The following is a 19,574-nucleotide window of genomic DNA, read 5'->3' on the forward strand; positions in this document are numbered from 1 at the left end:
GCCTTTGACATTTTGATGACTGCTTTGTCTGTGTACATATACTGACGCTGCTGCGTTTTCGCGTTCTATCGTTTCTGCTTTGCGCGAACCTTCTTCTAGAAACTTCAATTTCACTGTTTGAAATGATGGCAAGTTTTCGCGTGTCTCAATAGCGACCACAAAATTTTCCCAAGAATTTGGTAGACTAGACAGAAGCATTATGACTTTTAGTTCATCATTCATTTTGATGTCTAATTCAGCCAACTTGTTCAAAGTTTCTTCAAACACTTTAATATACTGTGGTACGTCATCACCGGATTGCATTCTTAAGCGAATAAGTTTTTGGTAAAGTTGAACTTATCTTACCGGCCCTGTTGGCAAATGTATTTCACGCAATTTTTTCCATGCGTCTGCTGCGGTAGCACATGATTTTATATGCATTAGTTGTGTTGATTTTACATTTAAAATTATGCAAGCTAACGCCTTTGAGTCTGTGATGTCCCATTTTGCTGATTGTTCGTCAGTTGCACCCTCAGGCTTGTCTTCGCTCACCACATTCCACAAATCAGCCGTAATTAAAACACTGCGAATGGTCATACACCACACGTCGTTATTTTCTTCACCAAGCTTCTCTATTTGTTGAGAAACATTCATTTTGAATATGAGTTTATACAAATTTCTATTTTACAATATTTTGCCCACACTGATTTTTCTGCACACGTTTTCTAGTGGCTTCTTTTTAGCAAGGAACACCGATCGCGCAGTCTTGGGCCCATAACCATTTGTTGGGTATACTTACGAATACGATTTAAGTAAAAACGCGACGTGGTCGATGTTCAGCTTTATTTAATAAAAAATTCAATGTATACTTTGCGAATGCAACTTCACGACTTGACGATTACAACAGAACTCATAAAAACTCAAAAAGGAATACAGAACATTGATACAGCATTGCCAGCTTGTTGCGATATAGAAAATATTAAGCTTACTTGACATTTTAGATAATTACTTCAACAGTTACCAATAATCCCGTGGAATGATTTTAATGACGGAAGTATAAAGAATTGTATTTTTCCTACCTCTGGTCCTAGAATGTCTATGAATGTGTGGTGTGTAATTTCGATGTCACCAGCTACCGACTTTACCTTAAAAGGGACTTCGTTTGGAATTGGGTTCCTAATTCTTGTAGATTTTATATAATTTTCTTAGACTCGGTGTCTATCAAAAAGTCTAGTGCGTCTCCACTTCTAGATACGAATTCGTAATAAGGAAGTGAAGAGGGGGTTAATCTAAAAAATGAATGGTGTCGAGGTTGTAGTATTCCTGTTCGCAATTCTCCATTCCATTTTGTCTCATTACATTATCATCTGATTTTTTGACTGTTTGACTGTCTCGCCGTTCCATGGCTATTTAGGGTTTGTGCTCACCCCGTACATGTGGTCAGTTTCTTCATATATTTGTTGCTCATTTGGATTCACTGATCCCGTATCGGCATAAAAGTTCCGTTGAATCTTATTATGTTTTTGCATATGTTGTGATGAGAGGGGACGCTTCTGTGCGTAATTATTTTGATTATTATTTGGCCTGTTTTGGTAATTTACCTGTCTTGAATGGATATAATTATCTACGTCCATAGGGACAGGTGGTTTTGGGGGTAGATTAGGCCTATTCGTATTAGGGTGGTTCGATTGATTGTTATAACCGAATTGATTCATACGGAATCCTTGATTGTTTTGAGGATAATTGTAGTTATTAGGTGACGTCAGTGATTGCTGTTGACGATACGTTTGTGGTTGATATCTATTCGGGTGCCGATTAAACGTTTGCGTTCTTGGTATAAAATTAGTTCTAGGCGTCGTAGAATATGTCAGTTCGGGATAAAATGGTCTATTATTATTATAATTTGCGTTTTGTCGAGTAGATCGGGGTGGTAGTAGTAGTAGTAGATCGGCGTAGTTGAATGTTTTGTTCATGCTATGTGCGTGATTCATACGAAATGATATATTGTCAAGTTTCTGACACAGGTGCAATACCTGTGGTAGTGTGGTTGGTTCGCGGATGCTAAGGAGACGAGGAAGTTCTCCGTTAAGTCCGCAAACGAAGGTATAGGGGTCTTTATCCCTGTGCGAATTCGTCATGGTTCTAATTGATTCCTCTCCTAAATTTAGGCAGGATATCTTGTCTAGGATAAGAGACAGATGTTGATAAACTTTTTGATAAAACGTCGGGATGTCGTCGATTCTTTGGGTCAGAGTTTTCATTTGTTACTCAAGCGTACCAATGTCTCTTTTATCGGAATAATGCATCATAAGGCATTTTCTAATTTCTGCTGGGAAGACCCATATTCCAACCTAAGTTGATTAAATTGGTTAACCAATTCTTCCACGGTATCTGGCATTTTTCTCAACAGAGCAATTAGATTTCCTTTAGTTTTTAGTTTTTATTATTTTTATTTTTTAATAAACCGCTTTTGATCCTTTTTGCTTTTCTGAAAAATCTTTTCCTTTCTCAAATTTGCAAGGTCAATTCTTAAAATTTCACTTATTATTTTTAGTTTTGTTTCTTTTTTCTCTAAGGTTTATTGTTATTCTTTTTCTTAAACTTTTTATACGAATTTTTCGTTTCTTTTCTTCTTTTGTTAGGCAAAATTCAATGCATAAATTAGTTAAAAAGTTTTATTTTCGTTAGTTAATTTTCTTTCCACAGTTGTATCTTCGATAATTTTTTCTATCTCATAATTTCTTTTACATAATAAAAACGATTTCACTTTTTGTTAACTAATTTTTCTTTTCTTATATAGCTAAGTCTTACATTAAAAACATTGATCCAGCGAAGGTCCTTGGGGTTGATGAGTGGTTCGAATTTATCCTGTTTCCTCTCTGGTACTAAGGATTCTTGCCGCTACTTTTATCCAGGTCCTTTTAAAGTGTCACAGTGTATGTCGCATTTAGTTTACACACGCGTAGCCGTATTTTTTGTTTTTCGGGGTAATACCACTTTCCACACTGGTCCCTGCTCGGGCGCCAGTTAAACTTTTAGAAATTGAAAAATCCAAAAAAATATATTTTTTTGCGGGACACGTGCTCCTTTATTGAATTCAAACTTATGTCTGATTTTACACAATAATAATTCTCACAATCTAACCTACGTTTGCCTTACTGCGAGGAAGGCGAAACCTGCTGACCATGCCCTTCCCACAGTTGAGTTTGTTTATTTCAATTTGACTTTTATTTACTGTGTAATGTAACACACTTCGCTCATAGAACGTGACCGGCTGTGCATGCTCGCGTTATCCGGGCCAAAGCTCGTCGGATTGGGGTGGGTCCTTGTACCGCCACTAAACCACATATGAACTCGTTATACATATAAGGAAAATCATGCACGTCTTTAATAACAACAACGACAAAAAAATTCCCCAATCAAATCCCACAACCACTTAAAACCGGAAAGACTGCTCGGATGAAAGGTCCTCTAGCTAATCCCAGGAATGCCATTACTAAACAGCCTCCTTCTCTTCCCTACCCATCCATAAAGAGATACACCTATAATTCACAAACCCAACCATACTTACGAACCTAATGTTTAATCCATCTCACAAAATAAGTTTTGAATTTACGAACACATATTTCCAATTCAAATACAAAAATCTTTATTTAACAATTTTATGATAACCGACTTCATGTCTAAGCTTTAAATTTTAAAGTTTAACTAATCTAATTTTATTGGCTGGTCACCCTAATGCCTATTATATATGAATTAAATCGAAAAAAAGTTATGTGTAGTGGTCTACACAGGCCTTCCCAATGCTTAGGTATATATATAAGGCGTACATATATTATTAAAATTATTTAGAGCATCAAAATCAATATAAATATAGAGCGCAAAAGTAGCATGAGACAAAATTTATAGCAAATTTACTTTAGGCCTAAAGAAAATGTGTCACATGGTGTATGCTTATATTATGAAAACTATCATGATACTCTTTTGCTCAGAAATTGTCGCAAGTGGGATATATTATATGTATATATGTGGGATGCAACTTACCGATATCAAACTATGATATGTTTACCCGAATATAAATGAATACTTCGACTAAATTTTAAGTTTAATATATTTAGTAAGCGCAGTTTTGATTTATTGATTAAAATGTATTAAATTGTGAAATAGTTAATTGATTAGAATTGAACAGGATGAGTTATTCTTTACGTCGTCAAATTAACGTCTTCGCTTGAACCACGTCGCTTCTCAACTGACTTCGTCTCTCTTTGCTTATGGTATGGTTTTGTTTTCGGTTTTGGATATTAACCCATCCTGCTATGCATTCGACCCGAATGTAGTGTTACAGTCTTTTGCCCATGGTTTAATATACTCGGAGCAAGTTGTTGTATTAATCGGACATTCAGTATTTGTTAGCTTTTGTACATCATACGAATTGTTGCGTTTAATTTTCGTTATTTGGTAGGGCCCCAAAAATTTGGGTTTCAGCTTGAGACCACTACTAAATTGTGTACGTTTGATTGCGACTAAGTCGCCGTTGTTATATGGTTGTGCTAGTTTACGTCTCAGATTGTATGATTTTCTGTTTTCTTGCTGAACTTTGATAATTTGTAATTTCGCCTCCTTAAGTCGTTTAATTGGTGGTCATCTTTGTTTCTCATTTTTGTGCCGATTAATAATTCAAAAGGTGTAGTATTAATGCTTCTTGAAAACGTAGAGTTGATTGATTGTTGAACCCTGTCGACGTATTTGAACCGTTTTGTAGGGTCATCAATGCAGAGTTTTGTTAAAACCGAAATAATTGTTGCATTTAGTCTCTCTACTTGGCCATTAACGCGTGCTAAACCTTTTGTTATGTGTACTTTCTTTATATTTTTATCATCACAATATTTTTGGAAATCATTTGAGGAGAAAGCTGCGCCTCTGTCGCATATAATGAACGCTGGATTTCCAAAAACTGCACTCTGACTCCGTAGCTTCGCTATAACTTCTTGTGTAGTGGTGGATTTTGTTGGATACAGCCAGCAAAACTTCGTAAAGGAGTCGATTACCGCCAAGATGTGTTTATAGTTTTTGTTTGTCGACTCTAATGGACCCATAAAGTCTACGTGGAAAGTGTGTAATGACGTCTCCTCTTTGTGCAACGGTAGGAGGAAGCCCTCTTGCTTTCCCAGTTTACGATGGCTAAGTATGCACGGCACACAGCAAGAAATATGTTTCCTAATCTTATCTTCGACGTTTAGTATAAAAATGTTTTTAATAAGAAGCTCTTTTGTTTTTTTGACTGAAAAGTGACCTCTGTCATGAGTGTCACTAATAATTTGATTTTGCATGTCTTCTGGAACTACTGTCTGTTCGTCATCATTGCAGACTTTGTATACAACTTTGGATTAAAGGAAATAATAATCATAGGAACTGTTGCTATTGCTCAGGATCTCTCGAATAGATTTTAGTTTTTCGTCTTGGAGCTGTGCGTTGCCTATTCTAACTGTTAAATCGTCTTCTCTTATCTGCACGACGGCATATCGGCTTAAGGCATCGACATGCTTCATGCGAACGCCGCTCCTATGCTCAAGTATATAGTCAAACTCTTGCAATAGTAAGACCCATCTCGCTACTCTTGTACATAAATCTTTCTTTTCTAATGTTTCTAATTTTCTTGCGGCCGGGAACTATTATTGCTATCCCTTGGTCGCTTTACTCCATGTGTACTTTGCCATTTGTATTAGTATTTACATTAACCTTTACTGGTTGGATGTTTTGTAAATTTGTATTTTGTTGACCTCTGTAATTATAGTTTCTATTTAACATTCTAGAGGTTGGTGGATCTACGTCCATAGGTTCAGGTTTAGTATTAACATATTGTGGGTTTCTTGGGGCATTTGTTCGCCGAGGAAAGCGCAAATTATTACCTGTATAATCCTGCTTCAATTTTGATTTTTCGTTTGCAAAATTTTGTGCAAACCTAATTCTTTGATTATTAGACTCAAGTTTTGAGCCTTTGCCAAAGCATCTGCCAAGCCCTGAGGATTCAATGAGAATATGATATCTCTTAATGGCAAATTTAAACCTGTAATAAAAATTCGAAGGGCCTATTCTTTTTATTTAATTGTTTAGTTATTTCTGCTCGATTCGTGGCCTGGAGCAAAATAAAAACATCCACACATTCTTTGATGATGAAATGATATGAAATGGTTTATTTCCTGCACGAATTATTAACATTAATAACGAATAAATACAATTATAATCTCTACTTGCACTTTTGTGTGTTCTCTCCGATATGTCAGCCACGAATGCCGGTAAAATATTTTGCAAATTCATGGCTGCCATAACGGACCAATATTTTGGAGACATTCTTTTAGGACATTGCCATACATAAATTTTACAAATTGTTATGGAAACGCATCTACAATGGAGCAGCAAGGAAGGCAGTCGGCATGATATTGTGGTGCACTGTGGCTAGTCATGTTGGCTGGGCTGGGTTCTTGCCAACCTTGCTGTCCTGCGCCATAAACAGAAAAATTCCTATCATGCCTATTCAAAACAAACTCTCAAAAAGCGCAGAACTCATTCAAAATGCTTACATTTCAAAATAAAACGACATCCGGTCGAACCGGATGTCACGGACAGGCCGGTAAACATTCAAATTTTAAAATTCAAAAAAAGAAATTCAAAAAAAAAAAAATCTAACGCAAAAAAAAATTTACCGAACCGGAAATGACCGGCTACCCAAACGCTGAAAATCAAAAATAAAAAAAGCTGAAAATTGAAAAAGGAAGAAAAAAGGCCGAATATATATAGGGGGCGCCGCGGGTGTTGTTGCGACGCCCGGTGCTTTATCCCACCCTCAAAACCATGGCCACCGACGCACTTAATTTTTCGGTGGCCCCTTACCTGCTTTACCTAAGTGCCTTCTAAATGAAAATGGACGGCAGCATTCCCATTTTATAAAATTTATTAATTACTATACATTATGCACGTATCTTATAATTAAGCGCAATGGTCATATATTATGCTTATTCTAAATTTAAATTAATTTAGCATATTAATATTGTTGCGTTATAGGGACGCAAAGAGCGTCTGGTACATAGGACATAGTTGTACTCCATTATAACTCCTTATAATTATGCCTTAGTTCGGATACGGTCTCTAAACGCCAGTTTTCAGCCGCGATTTTAATTTGTTGTGTAAGTTATAAATCAGGTTAGAAAATAGAGTTAATTTCGTGTTTGCTGGGTTGAGCACATATGGTCAAAAATTAAAAAAACAGTTGTTGTTGTTTTTTCCCGACGCGTTTCGACGTTCTTTTTTCACGTCATATTCTGGGGATTTCTTTAATGATAAATATGCAGAAATAATATACATATTAACATTTTGATACTTTTTTCTAACACTTTCTAACAATTAACATGAAAACACATCATACAAATTTTTTATTTACTTACATTAATTGTATTATAATTAAACTAACAATTGCACTTTATTTTAACAAATATGCATAAACAGTTCGCATTTGCTTTTTGTTTACTTTGATTTACATCCCTGAATAACAGCTGAGTAGACGCTGCTGATAAGTCTTCTTTGAAATTTAGTGTGTTGTGTATTTGTTGTTGTATTCGTATGCTTTCAAGAGACATTCTCGTTTTTTCTCTTTTTTCGATATCCAATATTTCAACATTTGAAAAGTCCGCTACGTGGTTGCTCTTTGTTAAGTGATGGGCTAATCCGGTGTTCGTTTTTTGTTTGCTGCGTCTTTTCTGTGTTCATTAATACGTATTCCCAGTTGTCGTTTGGTTGTGCCAATATAACATTTTCCATATTTATCATCATCGCGACCATTGCATGTTATTTTGTAAACCACGTCGTTTTGTTGATCTTTTGGGATTGGGTCTTTGTGTTAATTTCGTTTTAAAGCAATAATGAGCAGTTTACTGCATAACATTAAAAACCAGCCAGGAATCCTTTGATGATTGTTATGAATAAGTTAAACGGACATATGCAACAGAGTATATGTATAAATTTCGATCATACCTTTTTCATAATAATTTAAACGACTTACCAAGATAAGTCATATTCTGTAACCAAACAATAAAGCTCGGGTGCTTAACATGAACATTCTGAGTTAGTGAGCAGCATAATTACATAGTGAACCCGTATTAGTCAAAATGTCCGAAGTTTGGAATCCGAAGTAGTTTTAAATTAGCCTTGCAGTAAATCGAAGATAATGCCAAAATAGGCTTATTACATATTTAGGTATCCAAACTGTAGGTGAAAACAAGCAATCAATACATCATTCTCGGTCGAATCAAAAAAACAAAAACGATTCTGTCTTTTCGGCAAATTCATTGCGAAAATGCACCCATAAAAGAGCACTCTGATTCCAGAAAATTTAACTTTCCGATAAGACACAATTTAGTCCTGGAAAAATTTTCGGGAAATAGCTATGCAGCAATCACCAGGTGAATACGTTTGAAATTGACTGAATGTCGAAAAGCCGATGATGGAAACTAATAAATTCAAGCGACCGTTTTATATTGCATACATATATTATAGAAATATGATGAAAGTATTGCTCTGAATGTTCGTATACTCTGGTAACTAATATCTGTGAAATCAAATGTCACTTAAATAAGTTAAGATGGTGAGGTTTATTTATCTTATTTATCCTACGTTATTTAAATACCAACACATGGCAACCAATGAAACTAAACTAAAATAATTCGAAGTGTTATTTTTCTTGAAAGGTTCTGAAATTTAATGGTTTGCCATGTAAGATTCTAAAATGTTAAATGCATCGCACGTGTATACTGAAATCTGCTTGCCTTCCCTTTTCCATATAATAAAACGCTGAAGTCAGCCTGAAAAACTGGCGCGGAATATCTAAAATTAAACGCTAGAGACACTATTCACTGCGCACGTAAAGGTTTACAATTTAGATTATGCTATTTGTAATCTCGAACTTTATGTGGACATAGTTTTCAGAATTTCTAGGTTTAGGCTAATGTAGCTACAGGAGAGCTCAGAATTGTATATATAAAAAAAGTTGGCTTTCCGTTTCACGGAACGAACTCACCCCGTTTTATATGTAGTTATTTGTTGTCGTAGTCGGGATTGGAAGCAGGCCTATGGTTGGCGGCTCTGTTGTTGTTGTTGCAGCTGGTGTTGGTTGTGAGTCTGGTAGTTGTTTTAGTCGTGGAAGTCGGGTTTTTGCAGCAGGCCTATGTACGCCGGCCCTGCTGTTGTTGTTGTAACTGGGATGGTTGTATCGGGGTAGTTGATGTCGCCGGTATGCTATTGTTGTTGCCGGTATATTGTTGTTGCCGTTATGCTACTGTTGCCGGTATATCGTTGTTGCCGGCATGCTATGGTTGCCGGTATATTGTTGTTGCCGGTACGCTATTGTTGCCGGTATATTGTTGTTGCCGGTATGTTATTGTTGACGGTATGTTATTGTTGCCGGTATATTGTTGTTGCCGGTATGCTATGGTTGCCGGTATGTGGCGCTGATAGTGGTGATAGCGCTGATAGTCGTGGTAGTGATGATAGCGCGCGGTTTTGGCGCCCTAATATTCTCCGCGGCGGCAGCGTACCGCATAGCCAACCTATGGCAAGGTCGGCTTCGGAATGTCCAATCCTTAAAATTTTAGGTACTTCGGTTGCCAATGGATGCACGGAACTCAGGGTGTAATCCTGACCTTACCGCTTCTCGACCCTCTTCCCAGGTTCTCGAAACACTTTTAGCCAAGTGCTAAGCGCCTCTTATAAAATTACGTAATTAGTCGCGCGTACCGATTTTGTTTCATCTCTTGTTTTTTTTTCTATGGCGCCGCCGTGCGCAAAGTAATATGAAGACCACCACGAAATCTCACTACAATTTTCAAAACTGTTCCGCGCACTATGGCCACCCCAGGCAGACATGAGTGAGGGTGAATCCCAACCTTTTCTCTATTAACTAACCACTTAGTGCGCTCAAAATGTGAATCCTCGCAAGTGGACCATAACAAACATTTTCTTGTCGACCAATTGACTGTTAGTGTTACCACCTTATACAAAATACATTTATTTAAGAAAAACTACAAATTGTTACTTATTTGATAAGCTGCGCCAACAATTGTTTTATTTATTAGTAATGTCAACTTCTTGTTGAGTAAATTATAATATTCAATTACAGTCATTGAGCCTTGACGCAAGATACTCAATTCCTGTTCAATTATATGAAAGGGACGTTTGTCTGAATAGGCAAAATCCAAACGTGCAATTATCGCATCAAAATTTAAAACTGTGCCATGATTTGTTAAAATATCATTGGCATCATGGTTTATTTTATTTCTTAAGATATAGCAGCAAAGTATCTTCTACTCTTCCTCACATATAAGCTCATAGCATTATGAGCTGCTTCACGCCAGCTGACATAGGAATTAAATTTTCCTGAAAATTCTGGCAAAGATTTAATTATGTCAACAGATTCCTGACATTGAACGCTCTCATCTACTATCTCTGCTGTGTAATCAGTAGCACTTGGTGTATTAGATTCTAATTGAGAACGTAACCGATCAATTTCCTGTCTTGAGGAAATAGTACTATCTGCGATTAATCTAGTGATTAAATCGACACTTAAGGCGTTATCATTTGCCATTTATTCTTTCTTTAATTCCTCAGCCATTATAATATCAACAATTTTAATAAATGTTATTAAAAATGTATATACTAAATCAAATTCGTCTACTAAGTCGCCAATAATTAGTAAAATAGTATTCGAAAAATGTTTCATTTCCGAAGCGTTCATTTTGATGTTATTAGTCTTAATTTGAGCCCTTGTAATTGGATTACTTAAACTTCTTACGTGAGCTGGACCGTAAGCAAACAACTGTTTTCTATAGTTAAACGCTTCCAACGAAAAAATATTTTTTCTGAAAAAATAAAATAATCTAGAACCTTTAGAATATTATATCTCGCTACTCCTAAAAACACGTCGTGCATCAAATCACAAGCTTTATTATCTGTAACATGAGAAAGGGGTAGTTTGTTCCAAATAGAATTTTCTTTGACAGCATTAAGTTCTTTGCTACAGCACTGCAATTCCAATAATCTTCGATTAATGCTGATTGACACTCTTCTTTGGATAACGAACAAAGGCGGCAAAAAAATTTGCTGTTAAAACTAGTATGATAACCCAGTAATTCATTTAAGCCCAAGTTATCACCCAATATCTGGCCGAGATAAAAATAAATCTTAAATCGGGTATTCTCAACGACTACATTTATTCCATTTAAAGATAAGTCTTCAAGAACCTCAACAAGTCTGTTAAGTGTTAATTCATTACCGAAATAACTCATATCTTTCGCGTTTATAAATCCTGCTACAAAAATATTGCGTAAATGAGATATTTGGTGTGACGGGATGACAGGTATTGTAAAATATATGCCACAAACTGAATGCGTATGCGTTCCCAAAGGGTTATTAATTTGGAATGCATCGAAGTATAGAAAAATGGGGAAAACAGTTTTACTTCCGAAACAACTAGTTTTGCTCTTCCAAAGATTGGCCATTATAAAATGGTTAAAAGTATTCGAAGACTTTATTTTTTCAATATTTTCAAATGTTTGGTATAAAATGTTTGGCTCTTCAAAGTATTTCTTTAATTGATGCTTTATGTCACAAAGACAGCCCTCAATTATATTTTCTTTTAAGGTTGGGAAACCAGAAGCAAATACTTCATCGAGTTGCCTAGATATCGTAAATAATTGGGGTGGCTTATGAAGACCAATATCTTCGAGTTTTTGTAGTAATTTGTATTCTGAAGAAATATTCTTAAAAGGTTGCTTTGCATAGGCAATTAATTCTTCAAATTCGATTTGTTTCTCAGGAGCAAGGTACTCTGTGAATTTTTCAAAAGAAGTTAAAATTGGATCAATTATCAATTCAGTGATGGATTTTTGAGCTACAGGTATATCTTTTCTCAAACTATTCGGTTTGCAGTGAAGCTGTAAAGCATGACTTATTACATTTTTCTCTCTCAACTTTTTGATTTCAATAATGTTTGGTTTATCAATTTCATTGGCGTTGTCTGGAATAGGTGGCAAATCTGGATGAAGCTCTAAGCATTCTTGACTTGTAGCGAGTTCTCTTATATTTTGGGTGGAACTTGTATCATTTTTCGGTAATTTGGTTTGTGAAACTTTCGTGCTCTCACAAACATTAGAACTAAAATCATGCTTCCTTGCGTGATTTCGAAACTTATACAAGTTTTGAAAGTATCTATTACAATTCTGATAAAGGCATAAGTACTTAAAAGTAACAGGACATCGATGTACGTCCTTCAAATGGTTAAAAAGATTTTCAAATAATACGAAATTATTTTGGCATATAGAGCAAGTATGTGTGGGTCTTCCTGTAACTGCGCTTTTATTCGAAATTATATAGTTTAAAATATTTTCAATTTTTGGAAATTTTTCCTGATTTGGAATGTCATAAACATATCTTTGAAGAAAAACATATACATATTTGCTCATTGCGGAATATTCGATGTTGAATACAAAACAAATTTTTATACCTAAATCTATAGCCCTTACTAAGCTGTTTATCTTGTATTTAACGTTGTCAACACAGACATAGAATTCGTTTAAATTTTAGGGACTCTCACCAACAACAAACACCCTGGGTTGCAATGTAAATCCCTGTTTGTGCGCAGCATTACTGCATGCTGTCAATTTTGTTAAACATCAGATCTGATTTACCAGGAAACATTGTGCCAAAATCAATATCAATCAGTTGGTATCCATTGGAATCGCAATATCGTGGCCATTCCTTTAATAAATCTTGTATACCACTTTTATGTTCTCTCATTCTCTCTTCTGAAGTTTCTTTCCACAATTCACATATATCTTGAGGGATATTATGTTGTAACCATTGTTTAGTTGCATTCGATTTTTCCGGACCCTCATTGCTTATAACAACAGTTTTGCTAATTTTTGATGGAGTGTCATTTTTCTGCTGAGACTTTCGCTTATGCAAGCTATTAAAATATCTAACATACAGTTTTCCGGTAGCGTTTTTTTTTGTTTGTTCTGTACACCGATTCCTGTTCGGATGGAAAGAGCTCGACAATCTGGTTTGGTACATTTTTCATTGTAGCCGGAGTCATTTTGATATCGCGTTTAATGTAATTTTCTACAACATTTGCACTATTGTGGATGGGCCAGTCTCTTGGAGGCAATTCAAGTTTTCGTATTTCTTAACAATATCAATACCATCTACGGTATCTTTCAAAATATTCTCCAAGTTGGGTTGATGGCCCAGTGAAATCGGTTGTGTACCAGTGCTCAGCCGGCTGTGAGTTGTATATTAAAAAGTAAAACAAAAGTAAACAACTATTTACTTGCATTATTTTGCAAACGCCAATTTTGAAGTTGATACCTGAATTTAATTTTGTCAGCTATGAGTTCTCTTGTATTGAGGATTTCATCAATGTCGTGAGAGTGTATCATCTTCAAAATGTCCATACTCTTTACCCCACACTGATCCAACTGTATTAATGAATCAGCCGACAAACCCCAAGAGCACAACAAATCGTATAGCTGTAAATCGGTGTCCAATATGATTACTGCCTCATTGTCTTTTTTTGATGTAGTGGACTCATCTTCAAGCGGAGTTTGCTCGGAAAATAGTGAAATATCAGAAGGCGTAGATGGTATTAATTCCTCACTCATAACTGCAAAAGTGTTTTTGAATAAACATTTTTATTGTAATAAATTTGTATATACATACCTTTGAAATAATGTAAAATCTCCACTCTGTTCAAATATGTTGCCTTAAAGGATTCTGGATATGCATTAAGCTACATATACAAATTATATATTAGTGTTTAACAATTCACTTGTGGCTTATGGGCTCACTTTCTGCCACTTCCTTACTCACTTTTACTTATTTTCCGCTTTTAAATAAACAAGACTTGACCTTTGTTTTATTTAATTCATTCGCACATTTATTTTCCGACTTTCGCTTATAAAATAAGTATAATTTAATTGTTCACTTTTTGTTTTACAACTTATAATTTTATAAAGGATTAGGATGCCGACATTAATATAAGCGCGCTCAAGGATAATTGACTGCCATCAGTTTTTTGGTCGTCCGCTAAACCGCTTGCTAAGTAGGCAAATAGGTACGTATGTATGTAAGTAAAAACAAAGAAAGCGGTATTTGTTCACCCCCAATAAACATTTTTGTTGGAAATTGGTTTGAGGTCAAATGGAAATCCAACTCGGTTTCCAAATTGCAATGTTTAATATCCATTGTACCTCCATTGGCGAACCAACCCATTCTCAAACAAAACGGCATATTTTTTATACGTAAATAATCTTAGTTCTCCACTTAAGAAATCCTTTGATATAAATTTGAACTCCAACATCAATCTCCAATTGGATTCAAATGAAAAAGAAAACTCTTCTAGAATTAAATTTCCCATCCGAATTGAATAAAAATAACAGCGTTGTATATAAATTTGGTTTCAGTTTAATAGAATAAACATAAATTAAAATAAATAGTAATTCATTTTACATATTTAAAAATTAATTTCTTGTATTCCGGCCTTCAGTCTGAAGTCATCTTCAGATTGAAGTCGAAATATTGGCAACACAAACCATTCGACAAATATATATACATTGTTTAAACACATTTGCTGTATTTTAATAAACATATGTATATATTGGCCTAGAGCTCAAACATACCTTGAATATATTTAAAAATAAATTAAAAGTATTTAAAAAATTTAAGTCATTGTAAGTCATTAATTGGATTCTTACAAAATTTTAAAAATTCTTTTCACCAAAGCTGAGATATTTTTTTTCATGCTCAAAGCATCGAGAAACATAGAAAGTGTAAATAAGTGGGTGGTCAACCGGAGAAATTCTGAGATAATTGAAGTTACGTACGCGAAAAACGGGGTTTTCCCCTACTTTTGAGGTCTTTTACAGGGTACACAATTTTTTGGTGATTTATTTCTCCAATCATATGATTTAATACTACTTTTACCCTTCAATTCAAGATATTACGATCTTAATTACGAACTCAGTTGGAAAAGTTATGGCTGTTTTAAGTTATGCATCAAATTTCAGTGCACTTTTCAAGTATCAAATATACTGTTTACACAACTTCGTCAAAGAACATAACTTAAAATAGCCATAACTTTACGAAAAGAGTTCGTAATTAAGATCGTAATATCTTGAATTGAAGGGTAGGAGTAGCATTAAATGATATGATTGGAGAAGAAATCACCAAATATTTTTGTACCCTGTACAAGATCTCAAAAGTGGGAGAAAATCCTTTTTTCGCGTACATAACCTCAATTATCTCAGAATTTCTCCGGTTGACCTCCAATTTTTTTACATTTTTCTGTTTCTTGGTGCTTTGAGCACGAACAAAAATACCTCAGCTTTGATGCAAAGAATTTTTAAAATTTTGTAAGAATCTAATTAATGAATTAAAATTTGTTAAAATTTTTAATGATTATTTTAGAATCATCAAATTAATGCAATAAATCAATATCGTATTTTTATTTAACTTCAGTAGCATTATCTTTGTTGCTGTATTGCATTTTTTTCACCATGCGATTTTTGGCTTGATGAAAGAAGGACATATTAGTCCTTTCAAAGTCCTCATTTGAAGGGTTGGCAAATTTTTGATTGTAAGCCTCTGAAATAAAAAAGATTTCAATTATAAATAAAAATAAAAATGGACATGTAATAGTTACTCTTCAGGGCTCCCGTTATACTGAGCACTCTAATAGCTTTCTTGTTGGACGTGCCCTTCCAAGTGAAGTGCTTGAAGTTTCATCGCTCATCACTTTTCGCCACACCATTTTTATGAAGCGTATGGAATTGCCACAAACTATAGTTTGGAGTTCAACAACCTAGAGAAAAAAGAGAGTGCGAAGTATACAGTAGAATAGAATATATAAATAAAATAGCTTATAAAGCTCTTATAGTAGAAAATTTGTATGGAAATATATATTTAAAAGGCTATTGGCAGCTGCATTTGTAATATTGAATTCTACTGCCCAACTAGCTAACTCATCATTTAAGTTGGGTAAATCATCAGCAATCTCTTCTGAATCGCTTTCCGATGAAGTTTCTTCACTTGAAAAGTTTTCTAAAGGAAGATTGTATGCAGCAGTTGACGGGGAAGGTTCCATTGGCAAAATTTCAATTGTTGGCGAGCACTCCGCCAGCCAAGCCACTACCTGCCTTACCTCACTTCTAATTTTTTTGCTTCTATGCATTTTAATAGTTGCACATATGTATATTAAATTAACTAAATACTTACCATATTAAAATTGGGCACTTCCCCGAAATATATCAGTTAAATCACTTTTTCCACTACTTTCAGTTTCACTGCTATCCAATCTTTTGACAAATGATTGGCCAGCATTACCACACACATAAATGAATAGACGCGTTACCATGTAAAAAAATTTTTATTAATATCTCAAATTGACCTCCAAGAGCACTCAATTTGAAAACAAACTTTGGAAAAAACGATTTGATCTCCAATTGTTGTAAAAGTTGGATTTCCATTTGAGAACTACATATTTCTCAAAGGTTGGAAAAAAGTTGTACTTGTGCATATTGGGCCGTACTTTAATTTATAACATTAAGGGGGTTCCAAAATTATAGCAAGCGGTTTATCCATTTTTTATAGGAAATTTAATGTAAGTTTAAAGGTAAGTATCATTTTTAAGGTAAATATGCATTTTAGGGCAATTATAAATTTTAGGTAGATCCAAATTTAAAGGTAAGTATGAATATGAAAGGTATATAATTCAAAAGGTGTACAGGTAAGTATAAGTTTGAATGTAAGTATGAACGTAGGATGTGTTAAAATTCAATCAGGTTCCGTTCCATGTCTTCAACAATTAGAATAAACATTTTTGCTAAAAATTAATATTTATATTACTTACCTTTACCTAAAATCATGGAAATGAATGGACTTTTCCGTCGACATATTTCGGTTTTTGCACGCACTTGGAGCTTAATCACATCCCTAACAGTACCAAGTTATCCATCAATTCAACTCACCTATTACGCAAATATGTAATTGTAAGATGACCCTCGTGGTCATCTGTATGTCCATTGTGGTGGACATGGATTTTTGCCAAATACTGGCTAGAATACGGCCTGCCTATTTGTAATTGTGCAATTGCATGCACCAGCTTACCCTCACTCAAGTATTTATTAAATCGCAACAAATTTGTTTTTAGTTTATATAAAAATAAACGCACGTGTCTTTATTTAACTTTAAATATTGTTATGGAAACGCATCTATGATGGAAGCAGTAAGGAAGGCGGTCGGCATGATGTGGTGGTGCACAGTGGCTAGTCATTGTCGGCTGGGGCGGGTCCTTGCCAACCTTACTGTTCCTGCGCCATAATCAGAAAAAAATGTCATATCAAGCCTTAAAAAAACTCAGCTGTCAAATTCAAAAAAAAAAAAAACGATAGAAGCGCAGAGACCGACTCAAAACGCTTATAAATTCAAACTAAAACAACATCCGGCCGAACCGGCTGTCACGGACAGACCGTTAAACATTCAAAATTTAAATTCAAAAAAAAAATAACCGCAAAAAAAAATTTACCGAACCGGACATGGCCGGTTACCAACGCTGAAAATCAAAAAAAAAAAAACGCTGAAAAATTAAAAGAAAACAAAAAGGCCGAATATACATAGGGACGCCGCGGGTGTTGTTGCGACGCCCTGTGCTGATCCCACCCTCAAAAACCATGGCCACCGACGCACCTATATTTCGGTGGCCCCTTACCTGTATACCCTACGTGCCTTCTAAATGAGCCAGAACACCAGCATTCCCATTTTATTTACAAATTTTATTTAGGATTCATTATGCATGTATAAATAAGATGAACAACGGTTATAAAAAGAAAAGCTGCACTGCATGGGCTATAAGGGCAAAACCAAACTGCTTATAAGCGCCGTTCATAAATGGCTTCCTTGTCCACCGAAGTAAAATACTACAAGCAAGTGCTGGCAATGGAAACTCGTCTCGCACGAATTCGAAAAATTAGAAGTTTAAAGAATTTACAACTACGAATACTGCAAGTTGCGCAGAAAAAAAAGAAAAGAAATGCAGGTTTCGGCTAAAGTCAAAATTTTCGAAATTGCGGTTAATTTAGGGAAATTTTATAAAGTGGTGGTTGATTATGAGCCTGGCGAACCACTTTTCAAATACAATCTTTAATTACAATACTTTAAAACCCACGGTTCACGGTTTGTTTTAATTTGTTCAATTTTTTTGGCAAACCTTTTCTTCATAATTTTGGGAAGGTTTTACTATTTTTAGCAATCACAAAAGAAAAAAAATCTTAAATGGAGCTTTTATTAGAGCACAAGTTCATAGAATGTACTTGAACAAGGCCCTTATAATTCTGTGCAGTTGTTATCTAATGCTACCAGCTTAAAAGTAAAGAAAGTAGTTATAAAAAACATATCCTTTTGAAGGAAATGTTGCTGGTTCCATAATTTTAGGACGTTTGCCTTTTTTTTTGCTCTTATTTCCTAAGTTAGATAAATTGGAAAGGGGTTACAATTACTTTCCAATTTCCTAGCTTACAACTATCAAATTCATGAAACGATATACATATATAAAAAAAACTTTTGAAAGAAATCCGCCTTTGATAATTTCTTTCAACGAGGTAATTCAAAAGTTTTCCAAAAGTGCATCAATGTGTCAAACTAATATAATGTCACGGATATTAGCATCACTAAGTTATCCCATCACTAAGGCGATGCTAAGGCCATGCCAAGCAGTATTTACGTTAATAATCAAATCAAGTATACACATATATAAGGCAGCCCAGAGAGATGTCACACACAGATGCACTTACTTATACTCCTATGTGCGCGCGAGAGACTGTCAACTACAAACATTCACATCAATAATTCAATCTTTATGTATCTACATAAACGAATAAATAATTGCGTCTACACATATGTACCATGTACGAATACGAGCAGCGGAGAGTCAATGCGCAAACACATGCATATATCTGAGAAGTTTGAGAGCTACTAGACTAGTAGATTCTGGAAGCGCCTAAAAGATGTATAAAATTGTGCAATTTTAGTTATAGCTGAGAAGTTTGAGAGCTCATGGACAATGCTAGTTCATTCTGGAAAAATGCGAACGAGGAAACCAAAGGGTATAAAAGGCAACGGATGAAGAGGCGCTGTAATTCAGTTTGAGTTGAGCAATCAATCAGTTATTGATTAAGCACGCGATCTGGCGGCCAATAGTAGAGTTCAATTTGAGTTATCAATCAGTTTGGTTATTAAGCCAGCGAGTAGCAAAGTATAAGTGTCATTGTGAAGTACTTTAATAAAGGCCATTTTTACATTATTCAATATTGGAGTTATTTATTCAACAGTTTAGTGATTCGAACTTAGCAGAGGATTGCAAATAAGAGGATTTGCAAGTAAAATTCGTTACAATAAGATATAAGGGCTGTGCCAGTTGAAACCTTACGCCATACTTCAACTTCTACTGTCAGTGCCGTAGGAATTTACTGATTTTGCTTTATTTTCTACCAGGTACT

At 35.0% G+C, this 19,574-nt stretch overlaps 1 protein-coding gene across 1 annotated transcript; it reads right to left on the reverse strand.

The window, feature by feature from the left end:
- Positions 1-13,146: 13,146 nt before the first annotated feature.
- LOC137236702 (uncharacterized) lies at positions 13,147-13,685 on the reverse strand. The gene is made up of 2 exons (XM_067759636.1): positions 13,348-13,685; positions 13,147-13,306 (listed from the first exon to the last, which is right to left on the reverse strand). Exons 1-2 carry the CDS (start codon positions 13,683-13,685, stop codon positions 13,147-13,149), a joined length of 498 nt encoding a protein of 165 aa, XP_067615737.1.
- Between the last annotated feature and the right edge of the window lie 5,889 nt (positions 13,686-19,574).

Source organism: Eurosta solidaginis, chromosome 1 (genome assembly GCF_040869045.1).
Source record: "Eurosta solidaginis isolate ZX-2024a chromosome 1, ASM4086904v1, whole genome shotgun sequence".
NCBI classification, from domain to species: Eukaryota; Metazoa; Arthropoda; class Insecta; order Diptera; family Tephritidae; genus Eurosta; species Eurosta solidaginis.